Below are 19616 nucleotides of genomic sequence, written 5' to 3'. Positions count from 1 at the left end.
TAAAACACCAGCGGTTGAATTGTTGATTTAATCCGGCGTTCTTCATTGCAAGGTCCCGCGGGCCAATCGCGGCCCCCGGTGGCCTGGAGTGCGGCCCCCGACAAGACACAACACGTGACAACACCCCCCATCGTGCTGTCGAAGCCAATGGTTTCAAATGTGGCGCGGCGGCCCTCGCACTGATGGCTTATCGGCAAAAGTGCCCCCCCCCTCCGCCCACGTGTGAAAATTAGCGAAGAACGCTGATTTTACTTTTTATCCTTAATTAACTTGAGCTATTTCACCGGACAACGCAGCGGAGTGAGAGCGCAACGGTTCGAGATCACAAATTAGCCCTTTAACCTTCCGCAGACAATAAAACCAGGACCGCTCTGTGAGAAGTCAACAATGATTGTCTCATTTGTCGTCTCGCCCTTGCCATAGGAATGTCTAATTTCCATTAGCGGCTTGATTCTGTATAAACAGGAGACAAGTACCAAAAACATCGATCCCCCATTTCGCCATAACAGACTGTTGGGGCAAGTGCTCTTAGCGAGCACCTATGAAGGCCGGCACGGCACACGAGGGGGTGGGTAACCAACACCACGCCCGGCCGCCTTTGTCTCCCCAGTGCCGATGTTTGTTTTAAGCACCGCACCAGGTACTCATTTGAGGTTGAACTGACCTAGGGGGAGGTCTAGGACTGGTTCAGGTAATGGTCACTGGTCTTAGCCGCCTGTGGGAATCGAACTCGGGTCGCCGGGGTCTATTAGCGCAGTGCGCTAACCGCTGCACTACCGCTCGAGTACCACCACCGCAAGCGCCACTTTCAGCCGCATTAAAATTCTCTTCGAAGCTGACCCCACGCATATCTTTGATAGATGTTGTGCGGTAAGGTAAGGGGGAGTTGGGGGGGGAGGAGAATGCCGTTGCTCTACTAATGTTGTCCGCCTGCTTGTGACTCCCTCACCTCTTATTCTTAGTCTGCGCCAAAGGCCGCTGCCGCGTCGGCCGCCCGGAAGAAAGGGGACGAGGCTTCCCTCGGCAGCGCGCCGGCCGTGACGCAGCCCTCGCACCAGGGCTCGGAGAGGGCGAGCAGCCCCCTCAAAACAAAGACGGCGACAGGTGGGGACCCCACCCACCCACCTCCTCCCCTGCTCCCTGATCGCTTCTCTTACTGCCTATCGTGGAGCTGTTGTGGTGGAGTGGCTAGCACATGGGATTTGTAATCCAAGCGGTACGCCGGTTTACTAGACAACTTTTTTATTTTACTAAGTAAGCCCCACTGAGCTATATATCTCTTTTTCAGAAGTGATCTGGCAACAAATGATAAGTCAACTAAGTGGCATATCATGTGGACATTTATAGGAGCAGCCAAATACTCAGGTTGGGTCTAAATGTGGAAGGAAAAACTGGAGAACCTGGAGAAAAATCCACGCGACCATGGGGAGAGAGACATGCAAACTCTAAATAAACAGGCGTCAGAGTCGGGATCGAACCCACGACCCTCTGCATACCAGGTGAGGTAGTTAACATATCACCACCATGGCGCCCCATGGTTTTATCTTCTGGCACGGCAATTGAAACATTGGGCAAAGTTTCTTAAATACCGCAGTCTCTCTCGACCCCCTGAGACATGTGTGTGTGTTTGTTGAACTTCTTTCGCACCGTACGTAGCCAACCGTGATAATCGGAGGTGCGGGGGAAGGACAACAAACCAACACACTAAATGCAATTCTAAAGAAATTAGTTTTCAAATAGATGTAAAAGTGCACAGCTCCAGTGGCTTGCTAATATCGGAAGCGAGGGCGTTCCAGACGGCCGCAGAAGCGCATCTGAAAGCGTGATGCAGTAAAGTGGGTACACCACAGTGAGTCGATTGGCAGTTCGTGTGTGGTGGGTATATTTTTGGTCCTCCCATCCCTTTCTAAGATGAGTGGCTGGTTTGGAAGAGTAGGCCAAATTATCTTTAGTGAGTTCCTTGTAATGGAGGCCTTTCCACCAGCTGTGTGGTGTGAGCATTTGCAGGGCTGTTATCTTTTTTTTACAAATGTCAGCATTTTGGTTGTCTTTTGTTTGCCCCATCAACTATATGGTAATTTCAGTTTTATATTATTACTTCCAACTTATGTGTTAGTCTTCGTCCTGTGTTCCACTCACTTTTATGCATTTATCCTTTGTGATATTGCAATATTGTGTCACACTGCACGCTGGAGATAATGTTCTATTACTGGAATATAATAATCTAAACGTGGAGAATTCTTCCAATCATCATCATCAGGGTTTTTTGTGTAATTGGAAGTGTCTTTTTATAATATTGCATCCCAGACAGTTCTTATCGGGCCACATATGTGGATGACCTCCAATTGTCTCTTAAACATGTGCCAGAAAGTACATTTCTGTTTCTGTTCTCACAAAGAAATATTATGTTCGTTTCATGCAGACGATTCTTAGAGGGGTTGTAAAAACAGTGCTGTTTTTTTGCAATATCTCCACTAACGGGAAGTGCGCGATTGTAACGTCACCCCTGTAGACCGCCGTATCCGCGTGACTTAATCGCGATGATTTATCTTTCGAATTCCCATCGCGCGTATTCATTGGTCGATCTCGTAATGCGAACACCGCTCAAGGGGAAGCAAAAGAGACGAGGCTTAAAAATAACACTCAAGGGTCATGCTTTTGTTTGAAATTGTGTGGTTATTGCCCATCTCCCAGGAGGACCTTGCATATTGTATATTATATAAGAAAATGTTACACTGCCCCCCCCCCTCACTCCCGCTGCCCCCTCCACAGTTCCCGATTAGAGTTCTTGAGAGAGAGGAGAAGGGGGGGGGGGGTCACTTCTAGGCCACACTAATCGGGGGAAATTTCCGAGCGAGATTTGCATCTGCGGCGAAATTAAAAAATTTCGTGTCATATTGAAATAGAAACGCTCCCCATTTCACGCTGTGCATCCGTCTGGGCTGTCCGCGGGGCCCCTTTTCGCGCCCAGCCTTGGATGGATGTTTTTCTTTTAGCACAGGGAAAGGAAGGGGGGGTGGGCACCCGAGGTATTGGGTTCCCGCTAAAGTACACGCCGAGTGGAGAGAGCTTCAAAGTGACGGTGCCTCCGTGCGCAAAGCCAAAGTGTCACTTTTAATGAGTTAAAGTTGTACAAATGTTGCACTGTTTATCATCCCTGGTACAAGGTGGGACGGTGAGTTAGAGTAAATCAGGGTCAGCAGACATTTTTTGGCAGCGCCCAAAAACCGAAACCTCGTCATTTTGAGAGAGAGCGTCCTAAATAAGTAACGGAGACTCTGCCTGTTAATTTCAGTTAAAGTCAGCCGGTGAAGTGTATATATGTATATTTTTTCATACAGGAATGACTTGCAGCTGTTAATACCTTTTGTTCTTGAATCTGAAGCAACTCAGCTCCTCTCTTCTATTGCTGTATGCACACATCGTGGGACCTGCACTTGCAGTATTAGTGTTTTGTATTTGTTTTTAATTATTGCTACGTATATATATATACAATACATCTACGTTTGGTATTTTCTGGCTATCTTGAGTTGATTTTTAGTTGGCTGGGAGAATACATTTTTTCAATATAATCTGTAGACTGACATCTCTCGTGGTGCAGCCAATTAAAACAAATATTTATATTTTTTAGGGCTCTGAGAACAATATGGATCTTGGGTGGTTCCACCAACCCCTCCCCACACCCACCCCATCCCCCCCCCTCCCAGCATAATATTAGAAACCATTGTCAATCCACTGCTGGATGAAAACCCCTACATGCCGTGCAGGTTGTAGGGGATGTTTGACCGTAATTTGCCTCATCAGTCTTTTTTTTCCCCCGCCCCCTTTCTCATACGTAAACCTTTGTTTTGGTCCATTATCCTCAACCTAATATTGACTTCGTATTCACATGTAATTTGCATATGTCGTCAACAATCGATTATTACGCGCAACATTTTAATTGATCACTCGATGCATCTTTCTTTACTTTCCTCGTTTCGTATGGATTTTATCATAAACGTTGCTTATCAAAATGTGATACGTCCTCGCCACGAGTACGTGGGACTCTCCTATTAAAGGTCACCGGTGCCTTCATGCTATCTCAAGAGGTCGAAGGTCGACGCCGACGCACCCTTTTTATCGGGTGAAACCTGAAAGGCTTCGCAAACAATTTTTTTTGCGGCTTTTAAAATCTTGAGCATTGTTTAAAAAGGTGAGGCCTTTGGATCCTTCGTAGATCCTTCCAGAGCGTCTGGTTCGGGCGTGTGGCCCCTATTATATTCGTACTTTAATCCGATCATCCGCTGAAAGTTTGCAGGCCCGTCTGACAGCGGTCTCCTCCACCCTTGCAAGCAACTGTAAGCGTTTATGCCTTTGCCAGAGCTGTTTTTTTCGGGGGGGGGGGGGGGGGATACATTTTGAGGGCGGCTCACATTTGTACAAGTTTGCTAAAGCGCCCTCATGCTGCACACGTGTTTTGGTACGATACAAAAAAGGGTGGCGTGAAAAAGTGTACGGGCTTTATTTTTTAGTATTATTTTCCTTCTCTCCCCCCCTTCCCCCACCCCTGTATTCTTCATGAATGCTGGCATGGTCATTGAAGCCCTTAGACAGAGCTATAATTTTGGAAGTGATCCATGCGCGCCCCCCCCCCAACCCTCCTTCCCTCTGCTGTGCCGTTCGCAAAAAAAAAGTTGAACGCGGCCTTCGGAGAGCGTGTGCCGCGTGCCCAGGTTTACGACAGCACTATTGGTGTGTCAAATTAAGGCTGTCAACCATGAAATAAACTCCGAAGCTTTCAATCATACACATGTAAACCGTTGTTATATATATTTTTTTGTTTATCTCTGTTAATTGTATTAGTTCACTTGATTTAGCTATTTTTTACGGAGTGCCTAACCTGTTTTTCTCCAATACATTTAGCTTTTTTACGCATGTATTTACTTTTGTTGGGTTAGGGTTAGTAGGATTGGCGGGTGTTAGGGTTGTTGGGTGTTTGGGCAGTGGCACTGTATTGTTATCACTGTGTATTTTATCACAAGCACAGATATTATTGCCGTTAACTCACAATAACTAGGGTTCTTTCTTTTGAAGGCACTACGAATTTTAGTTACCAACTTATAAAGGCCTTTATCTTGCAGTAGATTGACAAAAGGGCTGCTTTTCATACATATATTATTTGCTTTTATGGATTGGGTTATGCTCTGGCAAAAAGATGTTTCGTCTTCTCACCTGTTTAAAAAATCAATGTTTTCCATCCATATTCTACGTTAAGAGAACCACAGTAAACCACGTGGCTATTGCTTTGATAACCCTACCCTGGAACCTCTCTCACCCCTCTACGTCTTTCCAACTTGCGCGGAACTTGCACCACAAAAGTAGAGCCTTCACACTGTGAAGCAGAGCTAAAACCTCCCTAGTCCCGTAGGCCTTCCCCACAAGACAGAAGCTGCGAGGCTGCGTGTTGGCGTTCGCCCGTTTTTCTCTCGTTCCTCCCAGAGTGTTCGGACGAGGCCAGCAAATCGTAAAATCACAAAAACCGTTTGGCTGCCGTCTGAGCGGAGTGTGCAACTGGGAAAAGTGGTGCGCGGTCCATTCCAATTAAAACCGTCTGGAATCCAATCTTGATTGGCGGCTATATCTTCATTCAGGATATTCCGTAAATTCCTCCGGTGATTGCGAGTGGCTTGTGACCCCCCCCCCCACTTGAGAAGGTGGGCCCACCCGCGCAGAGCTGATTGCATCCTCTTTGTTTACTATATTCCGCTGACATCTAAGTGCTGTGTGTGTGGTGCTGCTTTCTTTTTCTCGTCTCGCACGTGCACCGTTGTGGCTGCGGTGGGTGTGTGGGGGTGTTACGTGATCGTGCATCGGCGTGCCTGTCGTTGTGTTTGTTTTTCAATCGTGCAGCCTTCTCCGCTGCAATGACTGGAGGATTCCAAGCGCAGTCACCAAGGAGGAGGCCTCATGCGTAACGTGGCTCTGTTAGGGAATACAAAGGTTTCTCGTGTGCGTTGCGTTTATTGCATGCAACTATATTGGTGAATATAAGCACTTGGCGCAATTCTCTTTCAAAGCAGTGGAACCAGAGTTATGTTCCCCTCTTGCGATATTACAACTAAATGAACACGTGGCTCTTTCATTCGCAACGGGAATGACTTAATGCAATCCGCACTGACGCGCACAGTCCGTCACCCACAGTAACCATGACCGCAACACCCTGGAAACACTTGAAACAATTGCCCCCAAATATCGGAATTTTTGTTGTAAAGTCTTAAGTTGAGACAATTATATTCTTGTCGATTGGCTCTAAAAAACGCTCGAGCGTTCAGTCGTGAAACCGCAATCTCTTTCATGTTCCCGCGAATGATATTTTTGGGTTTACACAGTTGCTTAGCGATAAAGTTTCCGCTGCATGCCTTGGGTTAAAGCACACGAGCGCACGTGCAGAAGTGATCAGAACCCAGCTACGGTGGTGGAGGGATGTGATTAATGCTGCCGTGTTGTGCGGTGTGAAATTCTCACGTTGCGTGCGTGCGTGCGTCGCCTGCTCCGAATGTGAAGCACACTGCCAGCCAAGTTATTGCATTTCTGCACCTGCTTTGTGGTGGAGCGGTGGCACGGCAGTTGGGGCTCTGCATTGTGAACTCGCCTCGCCGAGTTTGGTTCACGGCTGCCATGGCTAGCATCGGTAATGGGTTATATCTGAACCAGCCCTAACCACCTCCCTCCTTCACCAACCCGCTTTCATCCAGCAGTGTATTGACAACGGGCCGTAAATTATATTTTTACATCGTGAAACTAAAATAAAACTTTTTAGCCGTCCAGAGTGGTGTTTTCCGTAGGAAAAACCGGGAATCGGAGATGGGAGTAATTAAATAAAAAAAAACGAACTTCTGTTCAGCGCTTTTGATTTTCTCCCACGTTCCCAGGGTGATTGATGACTTCGGATCCCCGCGCGGCGGCAGCCCCTTGATTTCTCCCCGCGCCCGCCGCGTAACGAGCTTAATTGTCCCTCGCGGTTCACACGTGAACGCGATATCGTCACGAAACTCGGGTCGTCTTGCACGGCTGCCGTTACAAAGTAATGGCGCCGTGCATTTCGTTTCCGCTTTCCATCCGTCAGGCTGTCCGGTCGTTTATTTGCACCGTGCATCTTTCGTATGGATGGTGTAGAAAAAAAATAAATTTTGGTTACTATTTTTAATTTTAACCAGGTAAGGCCCCCACTGAGCTATGTAGCTTTTTATGAATAGTGACCTGGCCACAAGTGATAGCTCAACGAAGCGGCTTATCGCGTGGAAATGTATAGCAGTCAAATACTCTAAACACACTTTCATTCTAAATGTGGAGGGTAAATCCGGAGGACCCGGAGAAAAATCCACACTATCAGGGGGAGAACATGGAAATTCGAAATATACAGGCGTCAGGGTCGGGATCGAACCCACAAGCTCCTTTAAACCAGACGAGGTAGTTAACACCTCGCCACCGTGGTGATGTAGATGCCGAGGAACAACTACAATTTCACATTTAGGTGGTCAAGCCAGACAACTGCGTCAGCAGCAGCGGAGTGTATCGCTGTAACGTCTCCTTCGTATTTGTGGATTGGGGCATTGCTTCGTTTATATGTTGTACTAGCGGAAGTACCCGGCTTTGCCCGGGTGAAAAATATATTTCTTAAAAACTTTACATATATATACACAGATACTAAGGTATTGTCAAAGCCCGGTGGGCTGTTTGTACATTTCTCCACCAACAAATATATAAGAGGCTTTCACAAGTCCAAAAAGTTGTAGAAAGTGTGGGGTAAATAGTTGATGTCAAAAGGTTTCCGAAAAATGTGGTCTCCCCCCCCCCTCAAAAAATATCTTTACCCCTCGTAGGTATATATACTAACAACACCTTACATACAACAGAGGAAGTGGTATCTATTGACTCTGTAGTAGTATCTACTGACTGTACCGTAGTATCTACTGAGCCAGTAGTAGCTACTGACTGTGTAGTAGTATTTAGTGACTGTAATAACTACTGACCATAGTAGTATTTACTGGGCCTACAGTAGTATCTACCGACTATATACTCGTAACGACTAACTGTATAGTATCTGCTGACTCTATAGTTGTATCCACTGACTATAGTAGTAACTACAAAATCTATAGCAGTATCTACTCACTCTATAATAGTATCTATTGACTCTAGTAGCTACTCACCGTAGCAGTATGTACTGACTGTATAGTAGTATATACTGACTGTAGCAGTATTGACTGACTGTAGTGGTATATACTGACTGTTTTAGTATTTACTATAGCGGTATCTACCAACTCGATAGCAGTATCTACTATCACTACAGCAGTGTATACCGACTGAGGTCGTACCTGCTATCACCCTCCCCACTCACCCTCACCATCACCACTCACCACTCTCCCTCACCACTCTCCCTCACCACTCTCCCTCACCACTCTCCCTTACCACTCTCCCTCACCACTCTCCCTCACCAAAGGGCGATCCTAAAGGAATCTACAACCTTCGATGATTCCTTTGCGCGATTCAAAGAATCGATTTCTGGCGCATAGGAGGTTTCCATTTTTAATTGCAGAGTTTGATTTTCATTGTTATGTTATGTTTTAAAGTTTTCAGGAGTTTTTAATTATATTTTAGCCCCGGTCAACGCCGGATATTTCCCATTCGTAGCAGTTTATATCAACTCTATAACCAACTTATATTAAACGGAAATAAGGCGATTCTAAATGAATCTACAACCTTGGATTCCTTTTCGCGATTCATAGAATCGATTCTTGGCGCGGTCGGGTTTAGAGTTTTAATTACACAGTTGTATTTTCATTGGGATGTTATGTTTTAAAGTTTTCAGAAGATTTTAAATGTATTTTTCCCCCGGGCAACGCTGGGTATATCGAGTTTATACCACAAAGTCGTCGCCTGACAGAGTTGCGTGTCGAGGCCTAGTACCGTGCAGAGCCTCCGGCCTCGCCTAGATTGCCCACTCGCCTGAGGCTGGGTACTGGGGCCGTTACCCCCCCCCCCCCGCGCTACAATAATACTGTCTAATCGCTATAATTTTCTCATCTACCGACCCTATAATAGTAATTGCACACATTGGGGTGGGGGGGGAGTGAAGAGGAAGTGAAACTTTGATGAATTTACCTCAGAGTCGCGTGTTAATGCGTGCGCATATTTTTAACGGAAATTAAAAATGGCGTCCACCCCGCAGCGAAGTTGTTGCTACCCGTTGCCAGGGGCAACCGCCGTGGTCCGCGCCGGTCGGCGATATTAAATAAATAAATAACGATTTAAATAACTAATTAAAGAGAAATCGCACTAAATCGATAATCGGGCCGATTTAAAGTTTAGAGACAAAAAATCGGAAATGCCTAAGTTTACCGCGGGGCCGGGGGCGTGCCCACCTGCAAAATTTAATCTCGGCGAACCCCACGATCCGAGAGCTACATCCCCCGCAAGGGAGCGTACGCAGACGGACGGACAGACAGACAGACAAAAAATGAATTATATAGGTTAGATGGTCTGTTCTGGATGACCACATTTGTGCATCAGGTATCCGCATCTGCCACTGTTTGCGCAGTGAATGCGGTTGAGGGTGGACCATGAGTTTCATGGATTATAAAACCCAGAGATCTTTTTTTCTGTCTCATGTAGTCTTATTCACGAGTTGATGCATGTATCATGAGTGTAAGAAGCGATGTTGATCAATGCATGTTTTTCAGTTCGCGGTGATGTCTATAATATATATTTTAAAAACAAATCCCTTTGCCGTCTCTCGGCCTGCGGATGAGGCTCCGAGCATTGCCACTCGGCTCAATGCTGCCCTCGCTTGACGAGGAGATGAAATAGAATCAGGAGCTGGCTTCCACGAGTGAAATTCTATTTAATAATAACGGTGCGCTCGTGACAACGTTGTCCTTTAAATGTAGCCCAGAACCCGTACGGCACGTGTGTCTGAATTATTTCAATTTCTGAAAGATGACATTTAAACTTAGAAAGAGCAGCTTTCGAAGCACGTGGTTTGAGTAAAACACTTCTACGCGAGACGTGTGTACTCTGGTAAAACGTCGCAAACTTGGATAATAATTAATTTCCTAATAATTAATGCAAGGCCGTAATTATAACATATATATTGGGGACACACCCCCCCCCCCCCCCATATTAAAATATGCTCAAAATGTCCCCCCCAATATTTTGCTCTAAAATAGATTTGTGTTTATATGATTGTGGTTATGGTTGTGCTTTATTAATCCCTAATCTCTGCCATTACATACAATGAAACCAGAAAAGGTAAAAAAGAAAAAAACAGCAATGTAATTATTGTAAAAAATAAATAAAAAGTCCATCCTATGTGTTAGTGCATGTTTGTAATATTTTAGGCAGGAAATGGCAGGAAATTAGTTTTCTTATTTTTATATTTTTTTTGGGGTGGGACCCCCAGACCCCCTGGAAGATTTTGTCCCCCCCCCAATGTTGACGCCATGGCTACGGCCTTGAATTAATATTTTTTAATATATATTAGTTAAGGTGAAAACTCATTCTTTCTAATTGCCTTTTGTATTTAGTTTGTTGTCCTTTGCCCGCACCTCTGATTACCACGGTGGGCTACGTACAGTGCGAAAGAAGTTCAACACACATGCATATGAATAATTAATCATTGAATCCACACACATATATGCGATTTAGAGGCAAATATTTAATAAAAGGTATGCAATTATACAAAAGCATGTAGTAGGCATATCACGATTCACCTTCCCCAACGATGTTAATCATTTGTAGTTTTTAAGTGAAGCAATTCGATTCAATAATCAATTCTTTTTTTAACCTGTTTAAGCGTGTTGTTTGTAACGCAGTAGAAGCCACATGTAAGCACACGCCTTGTGAGCAAATCCTGCTGTGGTTATATCCGGATTTGTGTGCTTGTATGAGAAGTTGCCCCTTTTCTTTTCAACAACACGTGCAGTTTAAGCATGTGACGCTGCGATGCGAACTTGGCTTGTGGAAGGTGTGCTTGCGTCCAGCTTCTGCCGTATTTCTTGTTTCTTTTTCTGTCTCGCATGTAGTTTTATTCACGAAAATCACGCGTGTGTCACGAGCGTGAGAAGTGATTTTGATCGACGCGTCGGTATAATCACATTATTGCATTCGGAGGATTTCACGAATTTATGTTCGAGCTTGTCAGAGATAATGCAATCGAATGGCAAAATCACTTTGAACTGAATGTCTAATAGTTGCTCTGCATCGGTCGTATGACATAATCGCGGGAGATTGGAAATTCTCCCCATTTATCCCTGTCCTGGGTCCTCCGCCTGTCGAGTTCTGATCCGGCAACAACGACTGTGCCAGTCAGTGGGCCTTTGCCCCAAATGAACGAACCGTTCCTCGAAACAACGACTCGCCCAAGCAGTGCGCCCGAGAATTTACTTCGAACAGACCACCCGATGCAGTTTTTCAAAAAAGCGCACGCTTTCGATTCAAATATAGACATCTTTTTTTTTTGGTTGAATTTGTAAGAAGAATCACTACATCGATGCTAAAGAAATAAACAAATGTGCGGCGTTGTAATTACGAGGTGCAGGCTTGGCAGGAGTTTGCAGAATTGCTGCTGGATGCCATGCGCCCCCCCCCCCCTTCGCCAATATGCGCTGGCGGAATGCGTTTCCTTGGATTCGTGTTTGCGTGCGCGCTTCCCTCGGTAATCAGTCCCACCTGCCCCCCGAGCGAAACTGCCGGCACCGGCGTCGGCGGCGTCGGAGGAGGGGGATGAGCGCGGAGTTTTCGCAGAATCGCTCTGATCAACAACAACGCAGCTGGGACAGATGCCTGCCCGCCGATGGGACTCACCTCCGCTCGGTACCCCCCCCCCCGTCCACTGCCCCCACCGTCGGGGATTACCGGATCGGGGGGTGGGTTGCACGACGGAGGGAGGTGGCGAGGAAGCAATTATTTTCACCTCTGTTCTACCCCACCACAATAATCCCCCCCCCCACCACCAATGCTGTGGTGCGTTCCTGTCTAACGCTGGGCAGGTCCTGCGCTTGCGTGCGGGCCACTCCTCTGATGACTTTGAACGTTGCGCGTGTTGTCTTCGGAAACTTGGACCTTGATGGCTCCGGGTGAGCGGGGGGTGGGTGGGGCGGCTGGAGTTGCAGGTTGTGAGTGATGAGGTTCGTCTCCTGAAACGTCTTCTTGATCGCTTAGATCATCGCCGGGCAATTCTAAAAGCGCAAGTGCTGCCACAGATATATGTGAACCCCCCCCCCCGCCCCGCCCCAAACTGAGTGCTGTTCATTGAGAATTCTGGGTAATAAATGTAATAAATGACGTTCCATTCTATCGTGCCACGTAAAAAGAAAGTACATTTGATCAGATAATATTATTATTGGTAAGTGATCCATTGCAGCACTCAAAGTTACGGCAATATACTCTTATCAAGTGGGATACAGTAAATTTTAGCTGTGACGGTCCCACCTGATGACGGAGACTCGTGTTGCCTCCGAAACGTCGTGATTTATTATTTTATTTCTATTATTATTTCTATTAGTTATTATTTTTATTATTTATTTTTACCTACGTGACTTTACCGAAAAAACCTAAGAGTATGAATCCTTGCAGTCACGAAAGCTTCAAATCTAGAATTACGGCAATATCTTTATCTTTTACTGGAGACGTTTGACCATACTTCATCACGCCGGTCCGTGAGAGTTACTGAAGGGGGTGCTCAGGACTGGTTCAGATATCACTCGCCGCTGATGCTCGTTGTGGTGTTGTCACGTTTTGACCTGCACCTCGTGGAAATCTGTGAAAAAGAGCTTTATAGCTCTTTGGATTCCTCCGCTATAAATACTTCTTCTGATTTTGGGTGGGAATCAAAAATCTGAGTTGCAGGTTCATAGCGGAGTGCACTCACGGCTGTGCCACTGCACCACCCACTTACCAAGAACACGTGGTAAACGATCAGTATTTTACTTAGCATGCATGCCTCTGCTGATGTGTCCCGGAAGGGAAAAACCGGCACAGAGGTTGCGCGCTTAGAACAAGTGTTGCCGGATAACGTAGGCTTGAAGACCTATGGACCGGGAGACTTGTGTATTCGTATAACACGTTCCTTCGGAGTGGGCAGGTAGGAACTTGGTTGGACAGCGCATTCGTGCACGACAGACAAATATGCACGACAGACAGACAAATAATCCCTGGTGGGCAGTGTGTAACCTGTTGTTCCTACCTGTATAATATTACATGTATCTCTGTGAAATGTATTTCGATTTTAGATTGATTGTATTTCTTTCACCAGGAAGGGCCCAATCAGCTGTTTGGCTCTATTTCATGGGTGTCCTGATACGGGACATATGTTACACAGCGCAGATCTTCGTCACACAATCAAGGTCACATAGGTCGCGATACAAACAGGGAGAATCGATAGGTGCATGACATGTTACAGGAAAAGGGAACTAAATTGCGGAAAATGTAAAAGCAACAACACGATTATGACGGTTGTTGTCCTTCCCCCTCACCTCCGATTACGTACGGTGCGAAAGAAGTTCAACATACGCACGCTCGCTTGATGGATTGCCCCGTCGCACCTCGTGGTGCGCTCACCTCCGCTCGCAGACTCTTCGTGAGCGGCAACTTGCCCCAGAAAGTCTGTTAAGTCTATGTGGGGGATCTCTGTATCCTCTTTAGACATGGTGGTTACCGATCTTAGTACTATCCAGGCTAAAAGCCTGCTTAGCTTCTGAGGTTTTGTCGCATTCTTGATGGCTTGATCACAGGCCGGTTTTAATACACTAGCCAGCGTGTACGATAAAATCAACTCTATAATTAATCATTTAAGGTATCTAATTTTACTTACCACTTGCACAACCACGGACAGCAACCATGCATGTTTGCGTGCACACCAAGGGCCCCAAGCTGACGGATCGTACGAAAGTTCTCACTGTGAATAATGGCCCTGTCTGCGTGTAACGCCACCCCACCACTGTGGTTTGTGGGCAAGATGCTTAATCTGGCATTATGTATAGTCACATCCTGCACGCGATTATTATGATATTTTAACGTGCACAGGCCAAAAAGGTCGTTTTGCTAAGTAGCTTGTTTTTACACGGTTGTGATAATAATTTAACGCGCAATTTGATATGCTGCGTTCAAGTTTAAAACGTGGACTTAATTGCTCCGAAAAAGTTAATAAAAGGCATTCGTGAAATACACTGCACTACTGTGTTACAAGCTTCGCACTTGCACTACATTAACTTCTGTTAACAGTTTACGTGGAGCAAAGGCAACGACCCACCTGCTGTCATGATTTTCTCAGACGTGCATTTCCTCGAATGGCATTACCGTAGAGGTCAACGTCCCTGCGCGATTGCATTTCAGTGATGACATTTATCAAAATGAATATTGGAAAATGTTAATAACCACCGCACCCACTTCTTGGACCGAATCAGATGACAAATGCCATTGATCTTGTGTGATTCTTTAGGCAGTGCGTACTTCCCCCCCGCCCCGCCGCCCGATCTCATCAGTTCGCAGAAAGCTAAGCAGGCTTGAGCCTCGTTAGCACTTGTATGGGCAACTCTCAGGGCTTGCCAGGCGTTGTAGGCACGGGCCTGAGAGGTGGCTATGAGATGGCTGTGTTGAGTGTCAGCTCTGCCAGCAAGGGTCTTCTGTGGTTACTCAGGGTTCCTCCCATATGCAAAAATGAACATTAATTGGTCAAACGTTAATTAAGTTCATCGGTCAAGCATCCCAATCAGGATACTTTTTAAAGGGATTTTTGAGTCTTAAATTAGGCTTTTACAACATTTAGGGTTTTTATATTTGGCTCGACTGATTTGTTAATTCTCTGGAACACTCTTTAATAGAATAGGAATTGGCCACACATCCAAATGCTTAACATATAACCTGCACATTACTGCATTGAGATTACCCATTGCAACATCGCCCCGACTGCGAAAACTTGGCAGGATCATCCTGATCAAGAGTCTTGAGACTCGGTGAGCCTTTCCCGGGTAAACAGACGTAACAATGATAATATCAACACATATCCCGATGTAGTAGGACCCTTTCTGAAACGAATCTTAAGATTCGATAAGGACTTGCTGGATAATTAACTGGCATTACCATTCCGTGTGTATGTGTGTTGAACTTCCTTCACACCGTACGTAGCCAACCGTGCGAATCAGAGGTGCGGGGGAAGGACAACAAACTAAACACAAAACGCAGTTCTAAGGAAATTAGTTTTCAATCTAGGGGTAAAAGTGGATCGCTCCAGTGACTTCCTAATATCGGGTGGAAGAGCGTTCCAGACGGCTTGCAGAAGCGCATCTGAAAGCGTGCGATGCTGTGACTGTCTTTGTTTGATGGTGAGCGAAAAGCCGCTGCGAGGATGACCGGAGTTTGCCTGATGGTTTATGCTCCTTGACGAGCTCAGCAAGGTATCGAGGTTCATTTGTGGCAAGCACTTTGTGTATAATGAGTGCTACCTTATTAGTGCGACCTATTATAATCCACCGCTGCCGTATCCATTTTGATTGTCGCAAATTTCCAACGGGGATAGCACCGAACATTTGATTTGGTCACGCTACCCCAAAGTTGGTTATCGACACGTGCGGCTTTAAACCCGGTGTGTGTGTGTGTCTGGCATCACGCGAGCAATCCGTCTGGACGTCTGCGTCTCAACCGTCAGCGTGGTTCCTGAGAGTGCATCGTAACTCGAGCCGCCCCGTGCCGCAGACTCCCGCGAGCGTTGTGCGCGCCGCGGACGGCGGAGTGGCGAGGGGCCCGGCGCACAACGCGTGACACTCGGGCAATGTCCCCGAGGACGTGTATACAGTCTGCGCTCCCTCTCTCGCTCTCTCGCGCCAACAGGAAACGACTTATTTATACAACGCGGGATTTTCTGCGGCGCGGTCGCTGAGTGCTCCTCAAGGACGCGTGTTTTTTTAGCGCCGTAGCTCACGCAGGTGTGTTATTGATCGTCGCCGGGCAGGTAGAGATGTGACACGTGTTCCTGCGCGGACAGGTATATGCCTGCTGGCTAATGTTTTCAGTCGGAGGTCATAGCATTGTGGCTTGATTGGCGGTGGTGGAAATAACATGGCAAAAATGTACGTCCTTTTCTGGCCGGTACCGATTCGGCGGGTGAACTTGGTTCCGAAACGACGCAGTTTAATATCCTGTAAATGTATATGCAGTGTGTATTTATTTATCATTAAATATTAATTTAAACATGCCGAGCATAATGGTAATGATAATCTGAAGACGGAGGGCCCAAGATAGGACAGGGTGTGGAAGAGGTTTTAGTTAAATATCTGCTGCTGGGCAGACTAAAGAGATACATATAAATTATTTGCGTAAATGCACTTATCAAGATTTATACTTTATTATCTGTTTATTATTTAACGTGCAAGTTGTCAAGTACAATCCCGCTACATTTGTATCTCTGCTTAACATCACAAATAAAGCTACCAGTGTGATTCTGGTTACGAACGCATACAAATTAAACACATCCTTCATTTCATTCCCATATTCCATGTGCCGATACCACTGAGTGTAGGGGAAGTCACCAAGTGTCGGATCGCGATACCAATCACTCGTGGAGTGTTGTGTTGTGTGGAAGCCGCACACAGTTGTTAATCCCATGTGCTAGAGGTGGAACGATTAACCAACTAAAACTCAATTTTATACAGCGCCCTTCAACCGAGGCCTCACCCTTGACGAATAAAACCCTTGATAGTTACAACTGAGTAAAAAAAAAAAATACTTAAAAACAATGTGAAAGGAACGTAGCCTACACGGACCGGGTATCCATTTGCAAACAGATAAGTTTTAAGATAGGACCTTAAACACATCGATTCCTTCACCCCACCGCTCCCGTGGAAATTCAACGACCGTTTTCTCCAGCTTCATGAGATAGTAAGAGGCACGCAGAACTTGTGCCCGGTGTCCATATGGTTATCCAAACCTGGTCACACACCCCGCCCGCAACTCCTGGATAAAAAACGACACACTCCCAAATGATTGCGCTAAAAAATAAAAAGTGTGTCTTTATAATTTTGAGAATACAGTAATTGTCTCCACTCAGCGTCACGATCCAAGAATTAATTATTTTATTTACATTGCGGTTAACGGCGGTGCGTCTGTCTCGTGGATGCAGAGGTGACGAGAACCCATTACGTAAAACATGCACCAATTAAACAAATATATATGTTACTAGCAGTAGTACCCGGCGTTGCCCGGGTGAAACATATATTTCTTAATAACCTTACATATATACACACCCTCACCACTCACCACTCACCCTCACCACTCTCCCTCACCACTCTCCCTCACCACTCATCCTCACCAATCACACCCTCACCAATCACCACTCACCCTCAACACTCACCCTCACCACTCACCCTCACCACTCACCCTCACCACTGAACCTCCCCTCACCACTCACTAATCACCACTCACAATCGCCACTCACAACCGCCCTCACGATTATATTTTTGCCCCAGTCAACGCCGGATATTTCCCATTCGTAGCAGTTTATATCAACTCTATAACCAACTTATATTAAACAGGAAGCGCGATCCTAAAGTAATTTACAACCTTCGATTAGTCCTTTGTGCGATTCAAAGAATCGATTCCTGGCATGTTGGGGGTTTACATTTTGAATGATAGAGTTTCATTTTCATTGTTATTTTATTTTTTAATTTTGTCAGGAGTTTTTAATAACATTTTTGCCCCGGTCAACGCCGGATATTTCCCGTTCGTAGCAGTTTATATCGACTTTAACCAACTTATAGTAAACGGGAATCGTCCGAATCTAAAGGAATCTACAACCTTCGATTCCTTTGCGCGATTCAGAGAATCGATTCTTGGCACGTCGGGTTTAAAAGTAATTACACAGTTGTTTTTTCATTGGTATGTAATGTTTGAAAGTTTTCATAATATTTTAAATGTATTTCCCCCCCGGGCAACGCTGGGTATATCGAGTTTATACCACAAAGTCGTCGCTTGACACGGGTGGGGTGTGGAGGCCTAGTACCGTGCAGAGCCTCCGGCCTCGCCTAAATTGCCCACCCGGCTGAGGCTGGGTACAGGGGCCGTTACCCCCCCCCCCCCCGCGCTACAATAATACTGTGTAATCGCTAGAATTTTATTATCTAGCGACCCTATAATAGTAATTGCACACATTGTGGTGGGGGGGGAGTGAAGAGGACGTGAAACTTTGATGAATTAACCTGAGAGTCGCGTGTTAATGCGTGCGCATATTTTTAACGGGAATTAAAAATGGCGTCCACCCCGCAGCGAATGCGTCGCTACCCGTTGCCAGGGGCAACCGCCGTCCAATGAAACTGCGTATGGTCCGGCGACACACAGACACAACAACAACAACAACCGCCATTCGCCACTAAGTGGCGGTGACGTCACCACGACGCTTGTGCCAGGCCATGTGCACCCTGAGGCCACGTGAAGTGTCGAACGCCCGCTGGCAGGAGGTCACGGGGCAGACCCAGGTGCCACGGGTCGACTGACCGAGATGACCGAGACGACTGGCTGATGCACCACCTGTGCCCCCTACTGTGCCAACTTGCTGTGCTTTAGCCACCCGGCGCTCCGCTCGTTGTTGTGAGCGTCGCTCCTCCGCCCTCCGTTGTTGTTGGAGGGCGACTGCCTCCAACTGCCCAGTAGCGTCCTTCACACAGACACACACACACACAGACAGACAGATTTGCGATTTTATATATATAGATTATACTGGTAGGAACCTCCTGGTTACACCAGCCCACAAGGGATTATTGTGTTCGTCGTGCAGGGAGGGGCTGGGTGGGGAGGGAGGGGCTGGGTGTGGAGGGGAGGGTGGGGAGGGAGGGGCTGGGTGGGGAGGGTGGGGCTGGGTGGGGAGGGGAGGGTGGGGAGGGGCTGGGTGGGGAGGGTGGGGAGGGGCTGGGTGGGGAGGGGCTGGTCACCCGTGGTGCCCTTATAAAACTCAACGTTTAACCTACTCACGCCGGCTTGTGCCCGCCCTCACAGTCGGCCATATTTGCGGAATACACCACGCCGCCGTTGACCCTGGCCATTGACCGAGCAATCCAACGTTCCTACCAGCTCCTTCGGCAGGAATGTGTTTTGGGTCTTTCGGTAAAGTCACGTAGATAGCTTATTCAAAGAACCTATCTACGTGACTTTACCGAAAGCATATTAATTCCTGCAGTCACGAAAGCTTTAAGTCAAGATTTAAATATATATGTTCCTCCATAAGCAATTCGATGCGTCTATCATGAGCGGGAGCCTTGACATTAATTGACGAACCAATGCACCATTCCACCCCCTGCCATTGTACTTGCAGCCCGAGTGAGCGCTCTGCAGCTCTGCAGCAGACTGCACGCCCGTTTTCTTATGCTCGGTTCATGACATTCGGATACTTTTACATGCGCGAGAACACCCGGCGTATCTGTAGTTCGAGCCAAATGACTTTGGCCTGCGGTTGAATGATCAACTCCCCGCTGCCGTGTCCACATCATTGCTCCGAAGTCTGGCCTCGCTTTGGCCGGATTGCTTCCACAGCTTCCCCACGCGTCTCCGCCGTCAATTCCCACAGCAGCACGTGCCCCGGTTATACGTAATTA

General features: G+C 46.7%; 1 protein-coding gene across 4 annotated transcripts in view; it reads left to right on the top strand.

Moving 5' to 3' along the window:
* The window catches only part of VPS13B (vacuolar protein sorting 13 homolog B), a 298548-nt gene that overhangs the window by 148402 nt on the left and 130530 nt on the right, over positions 1-19616 (top strand). For all 4 annotated transcript variants that reach the window (XM_078593678.1, XM_078593679.1, XM_078593677.1 and 1 more), the window contains exon 21: positions 963-1104. In XM_078593678.1, coding sequence (XP_078449804.1) covers positions 963-1104 — 142 coding nt within the window. The remainder of the gene's footprint in view (positions 1-962; positions 1105-19616) is intronic.

Source organism: Lampetra planeri, chromosome 4 (assembly GCF_965212315.1).
Source record: "Lampetra planeri chromosome 4, kcLamPlan1.2.h2, whole genome shotgun sequence".
NCBI lineage: Eukaryota > Metazoa > Chordata > Hyperoartia > Petromyzontiformes > Petromyzontidae > Lampetra > Lampetra planeri.
Note: the sequence above shows the minus strand (reverse complement) of the source record. Positions and strands in the feature narration are given on the sequence as shown.